Source organism: Pelodiscus sinensis, chromosome 22 (assembly GCF_052426305.1).
Source record: "Pelodiscus sinensis isolate ZL-2025 chromosome 22, ASM5242630v1, whole genome shotgun sequence".
In the NCBI taxonomy this organism is placed as follows: Eukaryota; Metazoa; Chordata; order Testudines; family Trionychidae; genus Pelodiscus; species Pelodiscus sinensis.
This window is the reverse complement of record NC_143073.1, coordinates 7,221,115-7,244,698: the sequence shown is the minus strand read 5'-3', so window position 1 is coordinate 7,244,698 and position 23,584 is coordinate 7,221,115. Positions and strand designations below refer to the sequence as shown.

The 23,584-nt window shown below is 49.4% G+C and overlaps 1 protein-coding gene across 1 annotated transcript; it reads right to left on the bottom strand.

Annotated features, from left to right (window-relative positions):
- Window positions 1–5,844: 5,844 nt before the first annotated feature.
- Window positions 5,845–22,111, bottom strand: ETV3 (ETS variant transcription factor 3). Its single transcript, XM_075906939.2, has 5 exons — window positions 21,954–22,111; window positions 19,361–19,423; window positions 17,488–17,725; window positions 13,837–13,952; window positions 5,845–10,669 (listed from the first exon to the last, which is right to left on the bottom strand). The coding sequence occupies exons 2-5, from the start codon at window positions 19,404–19,406 to the stop codon at window positions 9,477–9,479; spliced, it is 1,593 nt and encodes a 530-aa protein (XP_075763054.1). The 5' UTR covers window positions 19,407–19,423; window positions 21,954–22,111; the 3' UTR covers window positions 5,845–9,476.
- Between the last annotated feature and the right edge of the window lie 1,473 nt (window positions 22,112–23,584).

Genomic DNA, 23,584 nt, shown 5'->3' with positions numbered 1-23,584 from the left:
CAGCTCTGGGAGAGCTGTCAGCATGGCCCCAGCCTCAGTGGGGCTAACGCCCAGACAGCCTAGAGGACCCGTGTTGAATGGGGTGGAGGCTGGGGGCAGAGCAGGATTGGCACTTTGGGAAGGTGTTGCCTTCCTCTGCCTCTTAGCTCCAAGCAGGGGTGGTGGGTCTAAGAACACAGGAGCCCTCATCTCCGCCCCCCCCCCCCCCCATCTCCTTCCAACCTCCAGATGCCATCTTCTGCCCTGCCTCATACCCTGGCAACTTTCAGACCACCATGCAAAGCCAAAGAGGGTGCATTTTTCTCCTAACCCCCTGGAGTACTGCTTGAGCAAGCAAGCTACTTAATGCCCTAGGTCTGAATTCCTGGTTCTTCTCTGTGCTAATATTTGGAAAGGAGGGATGAGCACAGGGCTGGAAAATCCTCGGCTGAGCTCCGTGAAGGGAAAGAGGCTTGTAAACGAGCAGAGTAGGCACCTTGAGGCTGGGAAGAATGGCTGATAGGCCTGTAAAAGGCCTTTTGTTCCCTCCTCCCCATCCCGCCACTGCCAGACATTTTAAAGACAATTTATTATTTTGTTTTCGTCAAAGTGTCCCCTTTTCACCAAAAAAAGGGCCCAAATCACGTCCACACGCAGGTTTTGTTTTATGCATTTCAGTTTTGGGGTTGTTTTTTAAATGCTTTTCATTGAAAAAAAATGGGAGATTTAGTCAAAAGGAAAAGTTTGTCATTTGCCGTCAAAACACAACGATGCTGGAAAAGTTTCCGCCAGCTCTAATTTCATAAAAGATTTTGAAAGATATTGGGATAGCACCACCCCCCGCCTGATGATGCAGCTAGACTATTGGTTGTTTAAGTTTTTCCAGTTACAATCTAACTCGGCTACCCCCCTGAAGCTTAGGATGGGGGAGAGAGGGTGGTTAAGATGATGAGGTGCACAGACACTATGAAAATGGAGGCCATATAGGTACTTTAGCCCCACAGGTAAAGCAGAGAGGTTTAGGGTACAAACCTTGAGTGCTAGATGCAGATTTCTAGATAACTGTTCAGGGCAGTTTGGATGCAGGGTTATAGCTGCCTTTGCCAACCCGTTGAAGAGAAACAGCAGGAAAGTGGAGTTTTGCACAGGACCGGTTTGACCCCACACATTTTAAGCAGACTGTCCCAAGTTCACGACTTTCACTAGCACTAAAACCCGTGGATCTAACTCTACACAAGAGTTCACCCTACCTGTGGTTTCAATTGTCAATTACGGCAGTGTTCCTCAACTTTTTAAAAAAAAATAAATTACCCCCTTTTTCAAAAGAAAAATTCGTAAGTACCCCCAGTACCTACAGTTTTCAGACACACACACATTTTTTTTTTCTACCATTGCAACACATTTGTTTAAACAACTTAATCGTAGCCGGGCAGGAGATGAAATTTTTGGATGTAAAAAGTACACAAATAATAAAGTGCAGTAAAGCTTAAAACAAAAATCCAGTTCTCTCCAAATTTCAGCTGTGTCGACATATTCCCCCCCCCCCCCCCAGACTTCTCTCAAGTACCCCTGAGGGTACTCCTACCACTGCTTAAGGAACACTGAATTAGGGCGTGTCCACATTAGGAAATTGACTAGTCAAGCTCCAGCAGGGTAATCATTACGCTGCTACAGCTCTGCCGGGCAATTTCCCCACGTAGACACGCTGTCACATTAATGCTCTTTTCGGCAGGCTGTCCGTGGAAAGGAGCCTTCGAGTGCAAATCAGTGACACTCACAGGAGGCCTCTTTACACCACTAGCGCAGTCTTGGTTTAAAAAAGATCAGGGCCTCTGCTCTTCTTGTGAGCCACGGAAATCTCTGGTCTTATTTTGTTGCCTTTTGGTCCTAACAAACACGGCTTCATCCCCAGCACAATGCTATGACTGCAAACACTGGCGAGTGTCTCCAATATGCATTCTGTTTGTACTTGACAGGCGGCAAAAGCTATTAGGGTTACAAAAACGAATTGATTAGTACAAGTCATCGAGGATTAGCCAGAACACAGATGGGGGCTGCTCACGGTGCCATCCAGCCCGAATACACATGTCCCTGTCATTAATGGGTCTTTTAACATTCAATGCTTATTAATTATACATTTAAGAAACTGAATGTCAAGCCCTTCCTGTGGTCTGTGCATGCAAAGAATTGTTTTGCTTCTTAAGAGAAAGTTTCGCATGTGGGGGGGGGAGCCGCTGGGAAGGGTTAGATGTGAAGGACCTGAAATGCAGTGTTACTGTTCTAGTCGTACTCAAGACAGTTATGTGTAGACTACAGGCTTTTGTCGACAGAAGTTCTGTCGACAAATACTGTCAACAAAGCTTCTGTCGACAAAGGGCATCTAGACTACACCCAGTTCTGTTGACAAAGCAAGCCGCTTTGTCGACATGACAGCGTAGACGAAAAAGACAGTGTAGATGCAATAACGCCTTCTGTTGACAGAACTCTGTCGACAAAAGGCGTTATTCCTCGTAGAATGAGGTTTACAGCCGTCGACAAAGCTGCTGAGTTCTGTCAACGTTATGTCGACAGAACTCAGCGGCAGTGTAGACACAGGTATAGTTTTTTCAACAAAAGTCCACTTTTGTGGACAAAACCCTGTAGTCTAGACACACCCTTAGAAAGGGGCAGAGGAATGTGATCACAGAGGGGCACGGTTTTGGGGTGTAAGCACAAGGCCGGGAGTTCCCAATGCCTAACCCCCTTCTGATAGATTTCCTCTGACCATGAACAAGTCACTGGGCTAAGGCACTTTTACATCAGACTGGCCCTGCGTCTCCCCCCACCCCAAGGCCTCTTTCTGTGAGTAACGCTTTAAAGCCGAGGTTTTTAAGCCAGCGTAAAGTGAATTTCAACAGGCTTGTCAGCCCTTAGGCAGCTGACGAGCCCCACATGGTACCTACCTATCTTGTTTCATTGTTTCCTTGGGCTCCCTCTGTAGCAAGCAGCCGTCTGACACGCAGGTTGCACAACCTTAGGGACCGAGATGATCCTTCTCTTTGCATATGTGCTAGGGATGGAAAGATTGAGCAAAAGAATTAACCCGTTAAATGATACAATTTTATCATTTAACTGGTTAACTTTCGGTGGGGGCAGGGCAGCCAGGTCAGGGTGCATGTGCGCGCGCCTTACTGTTGCTGAGGGCAGGAGGCATGTCGGGGTTCAGGGCCACAGTGTGACTGGGAACGGGGGCCCACTGCAGCACGGGTGGGTCCCGCCTGCCCGCCCACCTGCCGCCCTGACCACCTCAGGTTCCTGCCAGCCCGCTCCATGCGACTGGCAGTCTGGTTAACGGGTTACCAAGTCAGCATTCCAGTAACGGGTTAACCCTTTCCATTCCTTGTGTGCACAGAGCCTAACACAATAGGGTCCTGGTGCACAGGGGAGGTTCCCAGGCGCCCCTGCACTACAAAAAGCCGGCTTGCTTTGTGGACACGTGTTTAGGTTTCGACTGGTTTTATTGGAGTTTCAAGTCTATTAGGAACTTCTTCAAGCTAAATGAAAATAACCCTTCAAATGACGGGCGTGGGATGGAACAGAAAGCGAGTCCGTGCTCATGGGGATATTAAGCATTGCATCCTGGCTCTATGGTGAACTGTTTGCACCAGAAATTTTTGTTATCGTTGCCGCATCACCCCTCTTGGGGAAAGCTTGCTCGGCTACGTGTCTGCACGTCACAGCCTTCTGCACCCATGGCCAACATCTGCCCTAGGAATACCACCTGGCCTTATATGCAGGGCGGAAGGGGTCCCTGCTCTGGATCATCCTTCATCAGGTTCCCAGGGAGGTGGGTGCAGCCTATTGCACGTAACTCAATGGATCCAGGGCAGGAAACCTCACCATGCAAAATTTCAGGGAGCCACATGAAACCGTTCAGAATTGTCTCTAGGTAAGAGTCCCTTCTGCAGTTCTAGAAAGGAGGGGAAAAAACCATCCGACCACATTACCACCACATCAACAATGTAGCTCTTGGGCCAGGTGTAATCTGGAGGATACCCCACAACTTCCACTAGGTCTAGTTCTTCGGTAGGTCTTCAACAGCTGTATCGATCCCAGCTCTATGTTGGTTAGCGGCATTCACAGGGCAGGGTTACAACAGCAAATCAAAAATATCCTCTCTAAGTGGCAGCTTGGTCAAAGCTGCTAGAGATGGGCATGAGAGCACTTAATTATGCCGGCACACTGGGAAGACTGCAACCAAGACGGATTCCTGTGAGGCCGCCAGCTGCTTTGGCACCTCGTTCGCCTCTCAGAGAGGCAGGTGAATTTGGGACACTGGCTCTGAACGGCACAATCCCGAAGTCAGAGGCGCTACCGCAGACAAATGGTGTCAAAACTTACCTCCCTCCTCACACACACACATTCCGAGAGGAGCCTCCACCTGTAATGTTTGGGCCGTCGCCAACCACTGGAAATTCAGGTTTGAGGTTAGACTTTGCTCGCTAGCTAGGAGAGATGGGGAGCAACACACACCACTGAGGTCACATACTTGAGTTCTCTAGCGAGATGGAGAAGGGCTAACTCATTTGTCAGCACCTCCTCCTGGAGGACACGAGAAGCAGCATCAATATGAATAGCCAGAACACACAGTGCCTCTCCTTGCAAAACAACGCAAAGGAATATTAAGAATTAGCTGGGAAAAATATACAGCGTTCTCACGTCAGCTGGGAGGACCAGGACGCCATAGAGGGCAAACAAGAGGAACCATAGGAAGCAGAGCGCGGAGCAGCCAGATTGGAAAGCTGCACATGTACCAGGGAGGGAGCAGTTACAGCAACCAAGATGGGCATAGTCAAGGGAGCAAGGACATGGCTTCTAACGACGCACTGTTTGTCGAGAAACGTGAGACACGAGATTCTGAATGCAAATTGCACTTCCGTAGCCTGTAAAAGCACAGGCCTGGGAGTCCGGACGCTGGGTATTACTCCTGGCTCCGTCACTTCCCCGTTTGTGCCTGTTTCACCACCGCTAAAGTGCCGATAACCATCCTGTCTCCTCTGCAGGTCCCCAAGTGCTCTAAGGGTTTGGTATCAGACTGCAGAGTCCTGTCTTGTGGTTCAAGCAATTGACTTGGAAGATTGGGATTCAGCTTCCAGTTCTGCTGGAATTTTTTGCAACACCGTTGTTGAATCACTTACTCGATTGGGTTCCCCAACTGTAAAATGGGGATAATTCTTCCCCATACCACACCTTGCATTAGCATGTGGGATGTTAAATATCGGTTAACTCAATAGCAGAATAACCTCATGAATTCTTATCGGTTACTCGACTATTCTATAGTCCTCAGGGGTGGGGCCAGCAGCCAGTGCATTCTGGCCTCACTCCTGAGGAGCCCCCTGCCACTCCACACTGCTGCCAAGCGGGAACTGGTCCACAAGGGGAGTCAGTTTAAAAACCTGCTCCCCTCGCGGACCAGCTGCCTGTCGCCCCCCTCTGCTGCCTCTGATACAGAGGCAGCAGTGCAGGGTGGCAGCAGCTCCTGTCCAGAGTGGGGGCTACGCTCCTGGACCAGGCACAAGCTGGAACTGAGCCGGGCTGCCTACCTGCCTGGCTCCTAGTACACTTTAAATGCAGAGCCGCAGCAGGGGTAGGTCCTGGACCCAGCGCGAGCCAGGACTGAGCCGGGCTGCTGGCCAGCCTGCTAAATAATTTGCGGGCAGGAGCAGGAAGGAATGTGTGTAGTCTATAGCATTAACCTATAAGCATTTGGCTTATCGGTTAATTGACTACACTATTACATCCCTAATTAGCATGTGGGAGGCATGCTAACAGGCACCACAATGGACGGACAATCTGACAATGCACAAACTAAAAAAAAAACCATGCTGACTTATTTAAAAGGTTTATTTAACGTTTTAATTTGAGGTAAAATACTTTTTTTTTCTTTCAACTTCCATAACAAAATACAGAGCTATCAGATACCCCTGGAAAAAATATGTATATTATACATATATTTCTATAACATTACATCATATATATATAATATATATATATATGCAAACTTTTTTGAAGACTTTATAGAAAATGGAACAGCTAAAGGCACTGCACAATGGAGTATTTAAAGACTACTTTACATTTTTATGTACATATACACACACTTTTAATTCTGCTTTCAGTGGACAGATAGCTCAAGCTAACAGAGTCAGATGTGTATGCATCCATACTAATCCCTGCTGAATCAACTCTAATAAAGTCAAAAACATGCCTCACGAAAAGTGAACTTTTTGAAAACTTTCTATCAGTAAATACTTTTTCTCCTTAAAAACCACTCTAAAATTTAACAGCTTTTTAAGAACAAACAATCTGATTAAAAATATTTCAAACCAAAGAAAAAAAATCCTTTTTAAAACCCACCAGGATCCAGAAGAGAGAAAAAAAGAAAAAAGTTACTTTAAAAAGTAAAAACATAATTATAGAATAAATTAAAAAGACGACAACCAAGCAATGGGTTTAACCTGTCACACAGGGGAAGATCGGGACCTGCCGCTAGGGTTTAATGCTTCTAAAGGAGGCCATTCCTTTCTCTTCACCCATACAGATCAATTCCCCGTGTGGAATAGGGCAGTATTAGCCAAATACCATCCCCAGCTAGTCTAGCCTTGCAAAATCCAACTTGCCCTCCCCCGGGGGATGTGAGGAATAATTTTCATTATTGAGCAGACTGAGCCTCAGGGCGTGACAATTTTGCAACACTGAGGGGAGACGCTTGGCTAACACTCCCAACTCTGTGGTTTGCACTGACAACTCTTTCCCCAAGACCTCAGGTAACAGCTGGTTGTCTCATTAAAGTTCCTTTCCTACAGATTCTCTATGGCTAAACAAAGCAAAAATGGTTTTAAACATTAACATGCTCTTGATTAGTTAATACAGGTGGACGCTGAGATTTTCAACCATTTAAACTTTAAAAGTTTAAATATTTGGCACACTGGAATATATATATATATATTATTTAAAATGTATTTATAAGCTTCCTCCTTTAAAGTTGCTGCTAGGCAAGGTGATGTCTGGTCAGGAGGAACACCTCTGCAGAAATGCGACTTCCTGAGCCAGCTGGGGAACAGGGTCATGCTGCCGAACGGGCTTTGCCCTCCCCTTCTCCAAAGCTGAATACATCCCCCCAACTCCGATGTGCCCAGCGTTCACTGGTCCATTGTCCTGAGAACCTGAGTCCTTTTTCCCTGAACTTGTAGATCCCAGTTTGCAGTGCAACGACAATCGACCCTCCCCGCTCCCCACCCAGAGCGATTACAAACTTTTAAAGCCAAAGGACATTTTAAATGTAGTTTTAACTTTCGTTTTGAAAAAGCACAAAACAAGTGATTTGATTTCCCGCCCTCCCCTTCCCCCCCGTTCCGAACGGGAGCAGCATCCATTCATTCTGGCACTTGGGTATGATGGGGCTGAAGATATGCATTACTAATTCAAAAGGCCTCATGTTTCTATTCCTGAGTTCATACCGACATCTGCTGGCCCTCTCTTTGGGAAAGGGCTGTTTCCGCATGCTGGGAATGCCTTTCCTTTCTCCCCTGTGCTCCATTCCAAATCTGGAGGTAAACCTAGATGCTAAGGCAGCAACCCTGTGGGGTAATGGTTACGGCCAAGACCTGGGAGCAAGGAAGTCCATGGTTCTAAGCCGCAGCGCACAGCTGGGAACGAAGCAGGAATGGCACCAAGGCACAGATGCTGCAACTAGCGGAGCTACCCCCAGTAAGCAGACCACCCCTTCTGCACCCCAGGGGTGACACGATCCTGCCACCAGCTCTCAGGCAGCAGTTACCATACAAAGCAGCACTTCTAAGACTGCTCCTGGAACGATGTACACTATTTTACCTCACGCCGGTCAGGTTAACAACTTACTGGCCACACACTTAGCAGGCTAGCTGCTCTCTTAACCATGCAGTCCAGGGTTAGAGTTGCCTGATAGCATACACAAGTAATACTCTACTCATTCACACACTGCCCCTGCCTTAGCGTTGCGAAGCTCTCTATTAAAGGAGACTGCCTGCTAGACTTGCAGGAATACATGACAATACTAGAGATACAACTTCATCCCTGCAGAGATCAATCGTTCAGTTCCTTTCAAGGAATCATTAGAAATTAGTCCCAAAGCAACAGGAAAGAATCACGTTCCTCAGTGTAATCTGAAGCCCAGGCCAATTAATCTAATGAGACACACAGCTATCCAGGGGACCGGCAGGCTGATCGCAAATACTGTGGCAAGATTTACAAAGCCAGGTCTGAGTCGCCACCATCATGACTCAGAGCACCGCCATGCTTTCCAGCACCTGCTCGCCTCTCAAACTCACCCCAGAACTTCTCTCGCACCCACCGGAACACCGTCTTCAGTGCCTCCCTGAGCTACTCTCGTCCCTCCCCACAATCCTTTATATCCACACCCATCGCAATCCATCCAACCATTTTCCTCCCCATGGCATCGGAAGCAAGACAGCCCCCAACACCAAATGGAAACCCAGCCTCAGTCGAGATACAAGCTTCTTCTGTCAACAGGCCCTGATCACATAAAGTGTATCTATATAGTTAAGGCATGACTCAAAGTGATAGGGGAACCAAACAATACAAGGAGTAGATTGAACAAAGCTCTCCTCATTCCTTTTCTATGAACTCACCACAATCAAATTAGAGGGTTAATCTTCCAATCACATCCCCACCCCACCCATACTATTAGGAAAAAAAAAAAACTAGGGTACATCTTAATGCATTCTATTAAAGGCATTAGGTTATTTTCCCCCACCCCACGACCTTCCTTCCCTGAAAGGTTTGACAATTGCTCATGGCTTTTTCAATATTTCAAGAAGGCTGAAAGAACGACCATTGCGTCTTCAAGTCCTAATGAGTTGTTTGTCAGAAGTACAGCTTGACTCAAAAACTACCGACTGCTGAGTTTTCAGCAGCTTCCTCCTCCGGGTGCCAAGCTGTGTTGTTTCTGTGTGTTTGTCTTTCTGCAAGCTCGGTTTCAATTGAAAGACAGTGCAACATTCCCGGCTGCCAAAGCCGCTGGAAAGAGCGGCGGCTCATGATGCCGCGCGAGAGTCGCACCTCAGACGGAACTGTTAGATCTTTTTCCGTCGCTGCACCTGACTCCATAAAAAGGAACTCTATTCAGATTCCTGCTTCTATAAATACTAGAGAACATAAAGTCGATTAGGAGTTCATAAAAGCCTCGCTGGAGAGGGTGGCTTGGTCTGTCTGAAGTTTATGCAAGGTCTCCACCTCATGCACAGAAGAGTTAGCACCTCTCTCCTAGCTAGGACAAGCGGAGTCTCACCTGCGAGTAAACCAATTAAAATGACCCGACACCCCCCCTCCCCCAAATCCTAATTTCTAGAATTATCAAACCATTGTAGTCTCCCTCCCCGCCCCCTCCCCCACCCCGCAACCTTGCTACATAAATACATGGATTCTGGTACATAGGGACTGTAGCGCTTTCCAGTTCGTTCCTAGGTGTCCGATGCAGCCGTGGCTGTCACTGCCTTGGGCGCAGGGATGAGGTGCGGGGCCCCCAGCATGCCGTTCCAGTGGAGCTTCCCATTCTGGTGCTCCTCCGGGGCGTCTGCCTGCCGGTCACCATTCCAACGACGTTTGAGACGCAGTTTCGGCGGCATCAGGGCATCCTCTCTCTTTTCCTGCGCCCCGGGGTCTCCCGCTGGCTCTCTGGATGGCTTTTCTCCACCTCCTTCCACTTGCCCCTGGGATTCTTCAGGGGGGAGGTTCATTGGGGTCGGTGCTGGTGGTGCTGAGGGCCAGGACGGGGCAGCTGGCCTGGCAAATATAGCTCCTCGCCCCCCTTCCAGGCTGGTGTTTGGCATTTCCATGCCAGGCCCTTCCTCTTTCTCACTTTTGTCCTTCCCTTTGGCTGGTGGCTCTTCACTCTCAGGCTCCTTCTCCACCATGGGCTCAACCTTCACTCGGGGGGAAGCAGGAGCTAGCTGAGGGGCAGCCGCCTCTCCAGTGCTTTCCAGTCTCTCTCTGTTCTTACGCCCCACCGGAGGGGGCTGCAGCTTGATCGGGAACTGGGGCTGCTCTTCGGGATGCATCTGGCACTGTAGTGGTGGAACCATGAGCCCCGGATAGCGGGGGAAAGTCCGCGGGCTCAGGTGGTAGTTGAAGACCGAGCAGGCTTGTGAATGCAGGTAGTGTTTCATTTCCTCAGGGTTGAAAGAGAAGCAGCTGCTCCCTGTGAAGGGGCTGAGACCGGGCGAGGGGCTGTAGGAGAAGAGGGTTGGAGTCAGGGACAGCGCCGGTGAGATGGGGACATTTAAGACCCCACCACGCCCTGGAAGAGGAGACACGGCGAAAGGGCTGTGTGGATCCGGGTAGAGCCCAGGCCTTGTGAAGAGAGGCAGCATGACCTCCGGCTTGCGTTTCTGATTATTGATGCTGCTGGCGCCCACCGCGTTCCGAGCAGCCATGAGATCCACCCCACGTCGCCAGTCAGATGAGACGTCCTCCAGCTCTGGCATGTCGGGCTTCCTGTCCCCGCTGTCGTTCAGAGGCTCCTGGCTGGAAGGCAGCAGAGATCCGCTGGAGAACCGGCTGGGCTGGGCATCCTCGGTGGGAGAGTGGCTGTCCAAGGGTGGGAAATGGAAGCGGGAGGAAGTGGGGACAGGCGGGGCGCTCTGTGGGACACCACCTGAGACAAAGGAGAGAACGAGAAAGGAGCGTTAGGAACCCACAGGACCAAGGAGGAAAGTGTCACAAGTGAGAGCTGCACCTTTCTGTGCTTAAAAACAGAACGTGCAATTACCATACACGCTCCGCAGTGCAACAGGTGATCGGTCAGAAACAAGCTGGCTCTCTATTTCCCTCCCCCACACCTCCAAATCCTCAATCACCGCTGCCTGCCTCAAAATCTCATCACTTTTGGAGCTGAATCGTCTCCTTTGAGAGAAACAAGCTGGGTGAGGTAATACTCCTCACCCATTTACTGGACCAACTTCTGTGGGTGACATTTTCAAGCTTACACAAAGCTCTTCTTCAGGGTGTTCAGCACGGTCCACTAATCGCTGATTTTCAGAGCCAAACGTTTCCCCTGCCCTTTCTGTCTCTCCCGTTTAACAGAGAGGCTTTCTGAGGAGGCAGAGTGCAGGACACACGTCCTGCAATAGTTTTACTGAAGCTACTCACACTACACGGATAAAGCTCCAATTCTCATAGGAACTTCAAAACCCACCCGTTTGTGCCTTTCTAAAATGGAATAGGGATGTCAGTGGTTACCAGGTGATGCCTGTTGGTTATCTGCTGGCCTGGCAGGGCCCAGGCAGCCTGCCGCCTGCCCACAGTATGGCGGGCTTGGCCTGGCCAGAGCAGCTCCCCACCTGTGCTGTGGGGGGGCGCGCTCTAGCCCAGCCAGGCTCACCGCACCACCGGGGGTGCACCAGCCCAGCTGGAGTGGCTTCCATCTGGCCGGCTCACTGTGGGCAGTAGGTTGCCCCAGCTTGGTGGGCCTCGCTATGCCACCCTGTGGGAGTCACACCAGCCCTCCACCCGCCCCTATTTAAGCAGTTAACCAGTTAAATGTAATGCTTAATTGGTTAACTGATTAAATGGGATTTTTACATCCCTAGAACAGAAGAGGTTCGATCTCAGATGTTCTCCCCAGTAATACAACTCCTCAGGTAGCTTCCTTTTGCCCAGTGTTTCAGACAAGTCCCATCTGAGTGCTCAAGACCACACGAGCACTCAGGATTTACTACAGCTACCAGAACCCTGATTCATGCGGCCTTGACCCTGCTCTCGTCTCAGAGACTTAAGCACCTCGACCCCGGAAAGTCCACACCACAGAGGGGGGGGGGGGGAATCAGATCCCAGAGCCCCAAACAGGTTTAATATCCCCACCCCCACTCCCAGCCAGGAGGAAAGAAAACAGGTTGTAATTAGACAGATGCATTCCAATTCTCCAAACCTTTTTTTTTTTTTTAAATGCATGCCCCAGGGACAGGAGGGAGTGGCGGCAAACAGGGAAAAGGAGCAGTAGTGAGCAATATTGAGGCAGAACTGCTCAGACTTGTTGCTGCAGTAATTATAGAGCTGCAGTGCAGCTTCACACTAGATTTTATATCCCTCATGCTTTTCAGGGGTCCTGGAAAATACGTTTTCCCCCTCCACGCAACATTTCTCCCATGGGGGGGAAAATCACCCAACTTCACCGGAGATTTCTACTCCTCTGCTGTCTCCTAACCCTTGGGTGGAGGTTTTCTTAAAGGACAGGCTCTTTGAAACCACAATTCTGGCCTTTCATGATTAAAATAACACTGGGCAGCCTCAGAGTCAAATGATGAGTCAGATGCACAGTGGCAGGATCCATCTAGATATTTTACAGTGCCCCAGTCATCTAAGAATAAAATACAACAGTGGGGCAGAGCAGTCCCCACAAACACCGATCCCCTTTCCTTTCTGTAAAATTCATCTTCAGCCATTCGTCAGGCCTTCGTGAGGAGGTGAGCCCTATCGCTGGCGCTCTGAATGTGGCCAGCCATGGGGTTCAACTCTTTGCAGCTCTGAGTTTTGCAGTCACGGACCTGAACAGAATAGCTCCCCCCAGCATCTCACTCGTCATGCTCAACGTGATCCTCCCTGAGGAGTGTGGAAGCTGTTTAGAGACACAGACGCCTTCAACATTCACACTTATTCTTTCCCTGGGTTTCTACCTTTCCTGAGCTAACCTTCAATCATATAAGGCTGGTCACAGGCTCCTAGATTCCACCACGTAACCCCACCAGAATGGAACTCGAGATGGATGGACCCTCTGACCGAATAATTGTAGCCTTGGCCCAAACCCTGGGGTGGAATTTACACTCAGAAATTATTGACTCAGTGGCAAGAGCTGAATAGCCAAATGGCCAACACCGATGCTTCCTGCCTAAGCACCTTGTGGCTAGCCTGTAAACCACTGTGGATTTGGGTCATCACAAGAGTTCGGGAGTTCACGGCTCACAAGCCAGTCAAAACCCACCACTGGAAACTGCTCTGTTCTGCATTCACTAGTGAATTCCCCTGAAAGCCAGAGCAATTTAGCCATGAATTGTTCAGCTTGACATAAAAGGGGCAGGAACAGAGCAATCAAAGGCTGCCGTCAGCTTACGAGCTGGTTTAACTGCTCTTTGGGAGTGCAGGGAGCTCTTTATCGCTGTCTTTAGGCTGTGAACATTTTGATAACATTTACATGCACCAAGTCCTGGAGACCTCTGGACATCGTAACAGGAAAGGTCACGTTGATACGGGACCATAAACAGATTGGCGCTCAGCAAGCACGTAGGACAAGGTCCCTGCAATATACTCGATGCCTTCTATTACCAGAGGGACACCACAACCAAATAAATGACGAGCAAAGCAACTCCCCCCTGCCCCCAAACATCCAATGCAGACAACCAAATGAGCCATCTTCAATCAACTGCCCAAAGGGCTTCAGCTTGTCTGCTTGCTGCTACCAAAAGGCTTGGGGCAAATGGAGAAATGCACACTAGTTTAAGAGCATCAGCATAGCTATTCTGGGTCAGACCAAAGGTTCACCTAGCCCAAGGTCCTGTCTTCCCACCATGGCTAATGCCAGGTGCCCCAGAGGGAATGAACAGAAAACTTTTTTACAGCTACTACTGGCATTCTCATCATATTAGCACTGATTTCTTGAAAGACGCCAGCCTGGGCAAATAGACTGTGGAACGAATCTGTGCAGATCACTCGGTATGATTTTAGCTTGCCCCCGCCCCCTCCCCTTACCCATTGTCTGCATTATAGGCAGGCTACAGCCCATCCATGCACACTCCTTAGGATTTGACAGGAACTCCATGTCCAGCTTACCATTGGGCCGGATATTAATAAACGGATAGTTGGGCATCACCAGCTTGTTGAAGTTGAACTTGTAGGTAAACCTTTTGCCTTTTGTCTTGTGAAGAATCCTCTTGTTATAGTAATATCTGCCAAAATATATAAAAAAAAACTATCAAAAGCTCTGCTAGTCGGAAGCAATACAGCTTATGTCTATTGCTTAAAAACCACACTACAGACGGCCTCCCTTCTGCTATGTGCAAGTTTCAACCGTCTACAAAGAAACAAAACTACTCAGAGAACAAGGATAACAATAAGCATGGGAAAACTGAGGTGGTTGTCAGAAAAAGTTTCCAAAGAATAATTGCTAGCTCGTCTATAATAGGGATGTGAATGGGTAACCAGATAACAGTTAACCATTACCCAAGACCATGAGGCTGCTGACTACCAGCGTGGGAGCCTGTGCAGAAGCAGCCCACCTGGAGCAGCCCCCGCCTGCCCCAGTCCAGTTAAACAGGAGTTTACATCCCTAGCGGATAGCTCTTTTCAGCCACTGATTTCAAAGCACACTATGAAGGTCGGTATCAATAGCCTCCTTTTACAGATGAGGAAACAAAGTGACTTGCCCAAGGTCATACAGCAAGCCAGTGGCAGAGCTAGGAATAAAACCATCAACAGTGCCCTCTCCACCTGGCCTCCCAAACCGTGACATTGTCTTCTAACACAGGAATTCCTGTACTGTGGTTCCCAGAGGACACGCTGGCAGCCCCCCAGAGAGGTGGCCAGGCACACAGTACTGGCTGTTCATTTCTAACCACTGGATTCCATTAAACACAGCCAAATAGTATTTTGCACAGCTACGATTCCACCTACACAGTAGCTGCAGGTGCCACAGGGCCAATGAACAATCGAGAACGGGAAGGAATGTGACCGTAAGAGTCTGTATTCAAGTAAAGCTCCCACTCTGAAAGCGTACAGGACCACTAAGCTTCAGGGGCTTAGTGGAACTGCTGTTGAAAGGGACACTGTACAGTTAGACAGTGAGGAGATGCCCTCAAGGGTCCTTTTCATTTCTAGCTTCTTGGCTACAATAGAAGACCACATGGTGGGGAGGCTGAGGCCCTGGACAGGCATTCAGAACACCTGGATTCTATTCTGCGCTCTACCCCTGAACTGTTCGTGACTGATTTCCCCTCGGCGGTCTGATTTCCCCACCAGTGTATCAGGAATAGCAATGCACATCCTCCTTTGTAAAATGCTGATGGGTGCTACAGCTGAAGAGGACTACAAATACACAGAGCTGCTATTGCCCTGCCTCCCCCCTGTAATCCCAATGGGAGCCAAGCCATGCCAGCTTGCACCAGGGCAAAAATTGCTCGTTGGGATCGGGGTTCGATTCCCAGCGTGCGTCGACATGTGCTGGATCTCAAGGTAGCACCCTAAAGAGAAGCATTGCCGTGGCAGCACCCACAAGCGTCTGTGTGGGGTAGCCAAGCCAAGTATGTACCGACAGGGTCCAAGTGGATTTGCACTCAGACCTGCTGCCTGCGCTCCCATGGCTACACAACTGTTGTTAGCCAGCTAGTGCATAGCAACACAAACTGGGAATCACACCCTTAGCTCACCAGATAGATATCACCAGTACATTGAAACACACCCACACCCCTTTTCATTTAAAACCCTGGATTGTCAGCACTTGGTGATTGCACAGATGGCAAGAAATCAAGCAGCTGGAGGACAGGGAGGGGGGTGGGAAGCCAAAGGCTTCCTACTGGAGGTGGTTGCTTGTACCTGCACTGCTGATTAATCTCCCTGAAGTTCCGAACGTGACCGAGGAACCAAGGCATGGCCAGATCACGCAGGTGGAGCTTTTTCCAGGGCCATACACCAATTGCAGCGTTGGTGTTATTCAATTTATTGTTTCCTTCCTGTTCCATTATGCGTCTGTTATGTTTGCTGCCTTGTTTATCTTTGCCTGCCCTGCCCAGAAGGGATCAGAGGGCACATGACAGCGAGGCCCATATTATTAGTGAGGTTGGTAACACCACAACTTCTCAGAATGGAGCCCAGAGTCATTTTTATGATGACAGATCTAACCAGGCTACACTTCCCTAGTCAACAAGACTGGGCCTATTTTGAGCTTCTTCCCCCATCAAACTATATAGCAGAGACTCTGAAAGGGCGTAAATAAAATTGGCTGGTGCTCTGGTGAAGGTTACATGGGGAAAAATTTCAAGAACTAGGATTTACTTTAGCAAGGAGAAAAGGTAACTGAGAACTTTACTAGCAGATTCAGAAGTGCACAGTGAAAACTGATCAACCTCTGCCACTGTACCCACCACCACTAAACGAAATTACACCACTGGCCACATTCTATCCTTGGTAATATTCTCACTTTTTTTTTCCATCCATGTGTGGAATAAATTATTGTATGCGCACAGAGGCATGTGCAGATGTGCACCACTGGTAGAAACAGATGCTGCTGGCCGTGAGTGCTTTATCACAGTGTTTCTCAAGCAGTGGTATGAGTACCCTTAGGGGTACTCGAGAGAAGCCTGCGGGGGTACATCAACACAACTGAAATTTAGAGAAAACTGAATTTTGGTTTTAAGTTTTACAGCACTATTATTTTTGTACTTTTTACACCCAAAAATTTCATCACCTGCCTGGCTACGATTAAGTTGTTAAAACAACATGTGTTGCAATGGTAGAAAAAAATTGTGTGTGTGTCTGAAAACTGTAGGTACAGGGGGTACTTACAATTTTTTTTAAAAGAGGTATTTTATAAAAAAAAGGTTGAAAAACACTGCTCTATCAGTTGGGTAGCATTTGACCCAAGTGCCCACTTACAGGGAACACTGACCCTCTGTTGCACACTTCTATGATGTTAGCAGCTCTTAGCAGGTTAGAGCTGAACCCTAAAGCAGCACAGCTGAATTTATTGCTGCAAGAGGTGCAGAAAAACACTAAGGAGTTGGACAATCCTTGTTGTTTATTATTTGTATTACTGTAGCACCCACAGGGCCAAGTCAGAGACCAGGATCTCACTGTGCTGTTACTTATGTTTGTATATACAAGTGCTAGGCTAATAAGGAAAATACAACTGTTGTAAAACACCTGATCATGGGTTCAAGTAAAAACCATAAACCCGTGTCTCTTCCCTCTAATTCTGTACAAGTAGGAACTGGTCTTAAACAAGGGAGTTGCTTTCTCAGAAATGTTATCACTGATGGAATAAGCCAATATTTTCCTGCAACACCTGTATTGCTCAAGCATGCCTCAGAACTGGAGGAAGAGGAGAGACTCAGGAAAGCTCAGGAGAAGTAAATAATCCAGATTACAATGAGTTTCAAATTATAAATGCAAATTTGTCGTTACATCCCACATCTGATTAGAGGACAAATCTGCTGTCATGTCACAACTCTCTGGCAACCACGTGGCTATTTCCTCCTCATGTTTTCCAAATATAACTGAATAAACCAAACAGTCACACACTATGGACTTCAACTTCAGAGCCAAAGTTCTCCAAAGTAGAGAGGCAATTGAGCTGGGGGAAAGAGTTTGAGTCAATTTCCACAATCAACTGTTTACATGAATCAACCATATCTTCCAGTCATCCTTCCCCATCCACCCTATTCTATTTCACCCTCGCAAATAATTGTTTTCAAGTATCCTTTCATTCACCTGAGGGCCCGGCTCAGCTTGTCGTAGTTCATCTGCGGTTTGCATTTCCTCCGGCCCCACAGACGGGCCACTTCATCTGGATCCTTGATCACAAATTCCCCGTATTCGCCCTGCTGCCAGGCGATGACGTGACGGAACTCCTCCTTCTGCAGCAGCTCCAGAATGAAGTGCCACAGCTGGATCTGACGGGAGCCAGGGCTCGATTCAGTTTTGTAGGCCCATTCCGGGAAGTGATAGCCTTGAGAAGAACCCAAAGCAACAGAGGGAAAGAATTAAAAGCTATCAAAACAAAAGAATACAAAGCTTGAAAAACAGAGCTGTGCAACTGTAAGGTCTCTGAGGCAGTGGCTGCCTTTCACTGTGGCTAAATGGTATCTAGCAGAATGGGACTGTGATTTTGGTTATGGTCCCTAGATGCTACTGCAGATTAGAACCCAGGAGTCCCGACCACCAGTTCCCTTGCTATAACAATGCAATACTGCCTACTTCCTTGAGAAAAAAATGAGAAAAATCAACACTGATACAAATAGAAGCAGGGCCTATAGATAAAAAAGCATTAGAAGACCCAGAAAAGAGGCCCCTTTACACACTAGGGATGCGAATGACTAGTCGATTATCAAATAAGCAATAGGGATGTGAACGACTAGTCGACTATCCTCTATCAGAAAGAGGCAGCAAGGGGGAGGGAAGGAGACAAGGGACTGCTTCCAAGCAGCAGTGCCATGTGAAGCCTGGGGCCAGACCCCAGGCTCCATGTGGCACCGATGCTTTGAAATGCCGCATGCAACCCAGGGCCAATTGGGAGCCCGGGCTGCATGTGTCGCTGTCAAAGCTGAAACACCGCGTGGAGCCTGACACTGGGCTCCCCATGGCGTTTCAAAGCAGCAGCGCCGCATGGAGCCCTGGGGTCAGCTGGGGACTCAGAGTCCCCAGCTGACCCCTGGCTCCATGCGGCGCTGCTGCTTTGAAATGCCACAGGGTGCATGGGGCCAGTGGGGGACTGCTTGAGACCCCTGCTGGCCCAGTGCTCCCTGCAATGCTTTCACTTTTAAAGTGTAGCAACAGCCCTTGCTGTTTTGAAGTACCTTTGAAGCACCTTTCCAGTGTAACGGAAGTATCCTTTTCAACTAATTGAATAGGCGATGCAATTTGCATCGATTATTCAATTAGTGAAATAATTGAAATTTAACATCCCTATTACGCACCAAACATTTTGGCCACATATTTTAACTTGGGATTCTAAAATCAGACACCTAAACCCACAGATATCTAAATGAGGCCTAATTTTCAATGAATCCAGTTAGCTCTCCAGTCTTTAAAGAAAATCTCTATCTACATTACCTTCAGTCCTGCTAACAGGTGCTCATGAATGACTAGCAAATTTAGTTGGGCTAGAACAGTTTTCCAACATAGCTATTGTTGCAGGGTTTCCTAGCTTATTGTGGACAGGGTAATTTGGGGGGTTTGTAAGAATAGTGCTAGGCCAAACCATGCCATGGATGGATGACATCTGTGTTACCACCATATCAGATAATAATTGGGCCTGAAAACACCTACAAGCCATAGTAGGACACAAATCAAGGTCAAAGATCACGATCCGTGCATGTAAAGTACCTATAGGAAAATGTATTCAAGTCTTAACCCAGTAACTGCTCTAGGTGACTCTAAATCCAAACCGCACAGGACATCCCCTACCACGTTATTATAGACCTGCTTGATATTAACGTTGGTGGTCTGATTCCCATCCACACTCAGCTCCGGGACAGGGGCTTCTACAATGTCAGAATCATGTAAAGGATTCTTAGCATAAATGAAAATTAAGTTTTTAAGGATTCTCACCATGTCGAATGTCATATTGTATACACTTCCTTACCTCCTGCTCCTTCTGGCTTATCCACAATGCTGCAGCCTGCTTTCATTTTCTCCCTCCTGCTGACTGTGAAATAAAAGGAAATAAGCAACAACTTATCAATATGCAATCATCACCCACAGGACTTTGAATCTTGTTCCATCCTGTAGAAAGCTCTTCTAGACAAAGTAGCCACTCCAATCGAGAATACTTCCAACTCCAAGAGATGGTACCCAGGATGTCATTGCTATTAGCAGCTGTAATTACTGGAACGTGACTTAACACCACAACATGTAAACACAGTGTTTAATATCTGCTTCCCTCCTGACATGCCACTGAAGTGTAAAAATGAAACAGGACTGCAAGACAGATCCATGAGACAGACAAAACAAGCCAAACAGTTTGCCTTCTGTTCCTGGTCAGGCCTGAGTGCCAAAATACACAAGCTGCTGAACTCACTCAGATGTACCAGCAAGAGGGAAAGAATATCCAAGCCTCTGAGTTCCACTCAAGAATGCACATCTGATTTTGATTTATTTAGGTCAATTAACCCTATGTTAAGAACTACCTGCATGTGCTTGGCCTCATCACACAGAGTGAAGCCAAGAAACAGGTATATCATGCTCCCAATAATATTCTGAGGTACAGAAAGTAAGCACGTAAGATCCTACCATCTCTCGTTGCATCTGACGAAGTGGGTCTTTGCCCATGAAAGCTTATGCTCCTACACTTCAGTTAGTCTATAAGGTGCCACAGGACTCCTCGCCGCTTTTACCATCTCTCGTGTTATTCAAGCAAACAGGCCTCAAAAAGAACATCAACTGCCCAATAGCACAGGCGGAGGAAGGGAAATGTTCATTTTTATGCTAGTTGAAAGAAAGGTGGGAGGCCAGAACTGACTCAAAATCTGGCTACACAGTCCCTTCAGAACAGTATCCACACCACCAAGACGGTGGAAACTAAATCCAGTTTAAACCTTGTTTCTGGTGGGAAATGGGTCCGGTCAGCAGGTGCTTATGATCAGCCCTTCTTAGGGATGACCAAACATTTACTTAAAAATTTATACTTCCTCAATGAATTTCCTGTTAAGGTCTATGTTTTGAAATCACAAAGCTAAGGAAAGTAGGGAAATGGAGGTAGGTGAGACCAGAGTGTTCCCCTCTTTTTTTAAAAGTCAGTAGCTTTCTCTCTTCCACAATATGGTTTTTTGTTTGAAAGAAAGAATGTTCCCTATCATCTACAGTTACAGCAGGGTAAATAATTATTGGAATTGGCAGTGTTAATTTAAATTCTGGTGAATAATGTATGAGCATAATCCTGCCTGCTGAGGGTTAGTATGGGTGCAATACATTTGAGGGTGGGAGTAGAGGTGGGGGGGGAAGGTATCCTATATTCCAACAGTTGGGTAACTAAGCTCAATTTCTATGGCACCATCCTCAAGGCAGCTCAAAACTTATATTAATGCACCCAAGCCTCCTCATGCCATGGGTGGGGCAGGACAATTTAAAGTATGTTTCCTTCTCTTCTCTCCCCCCCCCCCCAATGTTTAAACACTCAAGTTACAGGTAGTCATCTATTAATGAGAGAAAACCAAGAGCCCTAACAATGTGAGGATAAGAGTAAGCAAATTTCTCCTCACAGAGCCGGAGCTGATAAAGGCCAATAAATGGATTAACCAGCCCAGTATTCACAATACCCAAGACCCCAGCACCCTTTTTCTAAAGCTTACCACACCTCTCCCCCCAGGAAAGCTCCTTGGATGGGCCATACCATCTTTCTTCACCAGGCCCTAGGAATTTCCAACACCCTTCCCTGTAGTGACTAGCCAAACCCCACAACCTTGAGTCACTCGAAAATACCCCAGTCGGCCACTTCAGAGGCCCTCTTTGAAGTCGACCTTGCACAGCAGCCCCCAAAATAACCCCACCGCCCCACCCCCAACCTCAGACACAAACCCCCATGAGACCCCACAGATCTTCACAGCCCACGCTGTTTCCTTTTTCCAGCCATGCACCCCCAGAGATGCCCCCCATCTTCCTTAGACATTCAGCTCCCCCCCAAGCCCCCATTTCTCCCAATCTTTTCTTATCGAACCTCACCCCCTAAATTCCTCCAGAGACCCTGCCGCTCCCTTGAATACCCCCCTCCCACTTCGATCCGCAGGCACCCCCACTGACCCCCAGACGCCCCCACCAGTCCCAGAGACGGCTCCCCTAAGATCCCGGCATATTCGCCTTCCCAATGGAACCCCATTCCCATCAACCCCAACCCCCTCCCCCATTGATCCTCAGCCCCCCCCACACCGACCGACCCCTTTGCTCCCTCCCTCCCTCCCGACCCCCCCCCCCGAGCCCCGCGTATCTCCCCTTCTCCAGGGCCCCACCCCCGTCAATCCCACGAGCCGCCCCCCCCACTGGCGCTGAGCCCCCCCCCCCAACACGCAGAGCCCCCCCAATCCCCTCCCCCACCCGTCCCGACGCCCCCTCCCCCCCCTGTGACCTCCGTCCCCTCAGCCCCCCGCCTAGGCCCGACGGGCGGCCCGGGCCGGGGGCGGGAGGCGGCTCCGCGGCTGCCCGTGAGTCGGGGGGAAGCGCGGCCCCGCCCGCCCCGGCCTCACCTCAGTCCCCGGGCGGCGGCTCTGGGCGGCGGAGTCTGCGCCCGTCCGAGAGTCTGGCTCGCTCGCTCCGTCGCCTGCTGCCTCCCCCTCGCCACCCAGCCCCGCAGCCACCGGAACCGGAACCAGCGCCGCCCACACGCTTCCGGGACTGGGGAGGGCGAAAAGGGGGGGGGGGAAGCGAGCGCCCACACACACATATACACACACACGCGCGCGCTTCCGCCCCGCAGTGGCGTCACCGCGCACACGCACCGCGCGTCACCGCCCCCGCCGCACACGTTCGGACGTACTGCCCACCCTGCCAACCAGTGCCCGCGGGGGACAAATTACCTCAGAAAACGAAGGCGTGGAGGAAGGGGAGGGGGAGTAGATGGGGGATAGAATGGAGAATGGGGGGATGGAGAAAGTAGATAAGGGGAGTAGAGGAGCGATTGGGGGAGACAAGCGGGGAGGGGAATAGAGGAGGGAGGGGGAGGTAAGGAGGCTAGAGGGGGAGGGGAATGGGGGGAGATAAGGGGAGTAGGAGGGAGGGAGGGGGGGGGAATGGGGGAGAGGGGGAGGGGAATGGGGGGAGATAAGGGGAATAGAGGAGGGAGGGGGATAGAGGGGGAGGGGAATGGGGGAAGATAAGGGGAGTAGAGGAGGGAGGGGGATAGAGGGGAAGGGGAATGGGGGGAGATAAGGGGAATAGAGGAGGGAGGGGGATAGAGGGGGAGGGGAATGGGGGGAGATAAGGGGAGTAGAGGAGGGAGGGGGATAGAGGGGGAGGGGAATGGGGGGAGATAAGGGGAGTAGAGGAGGGAGGGGGATAGAGGGGGAGGGGAATAGAGGGGGGAGGGGAATAGAGGAGGGAGGGGGAGGTAAGGAGGCTAGAGGGGGAGGGGAATGGGGGAAGATAAGGGGAGTAGAGGAGGGAGGAGGGTTGAGGGGGAGGTAAGGGGGACAGAGGGGGAGGGGAATGGGGGGAGATAAGGAGAATAGAGGAGGGAGGGGGAGGTAAGGAGGCTAGAGAGGGAGGGGAATGGGGGGAGATAAGGGGAGTAGAGGAGGGAGGAGGGTTGAGGGGGAGGTAAGGGGGATAGAGGGGGAGGGGAATGGGGGGAGATAAGGGGAATAGAGGAGGGAGGGGAATTGAGGGGAATGGAAGAGGGTTGGAGGGGGAATAGTGGGACAGAGAGGGAAATGGGGAGAGGAAAAAGGGGGAAGGGCAGGGGAATGGGTTTTTTGAGGTGTGGAAGGGATGAGAGGAAGGGATGGGGTGGGGAGAGAGGAGAAGCCATCAGGGTTTGGGGGGTTAGGATGGGGAGGGAGGGAGTTGGGTGAGGGAAGTGGGGAGGAGTTGTGGGGTGGGGATATTGGGGAATGGAGGGGTACTGAGTACCCCATTAATGCTCTCTGCAGAAGATCTTTAATGCCCTGGGACCATGAGAGCAGCAAGCACTTCTTCATTGCCTCTGGTGGGGGCAGCATGGTCTAAGGCAGTGGGGGGAGCAACCTGCGGCCTATCAGGATTCTATGTGTGGCCCGTGAATCGTTTGATTTACCTTCGCCCAAGTGCAGGGCTGCCCAATTCCACTGGTTTTCTCCACATCCGTTTTTTCCTACTGGTGTTACCAAAGTGACACACTCCT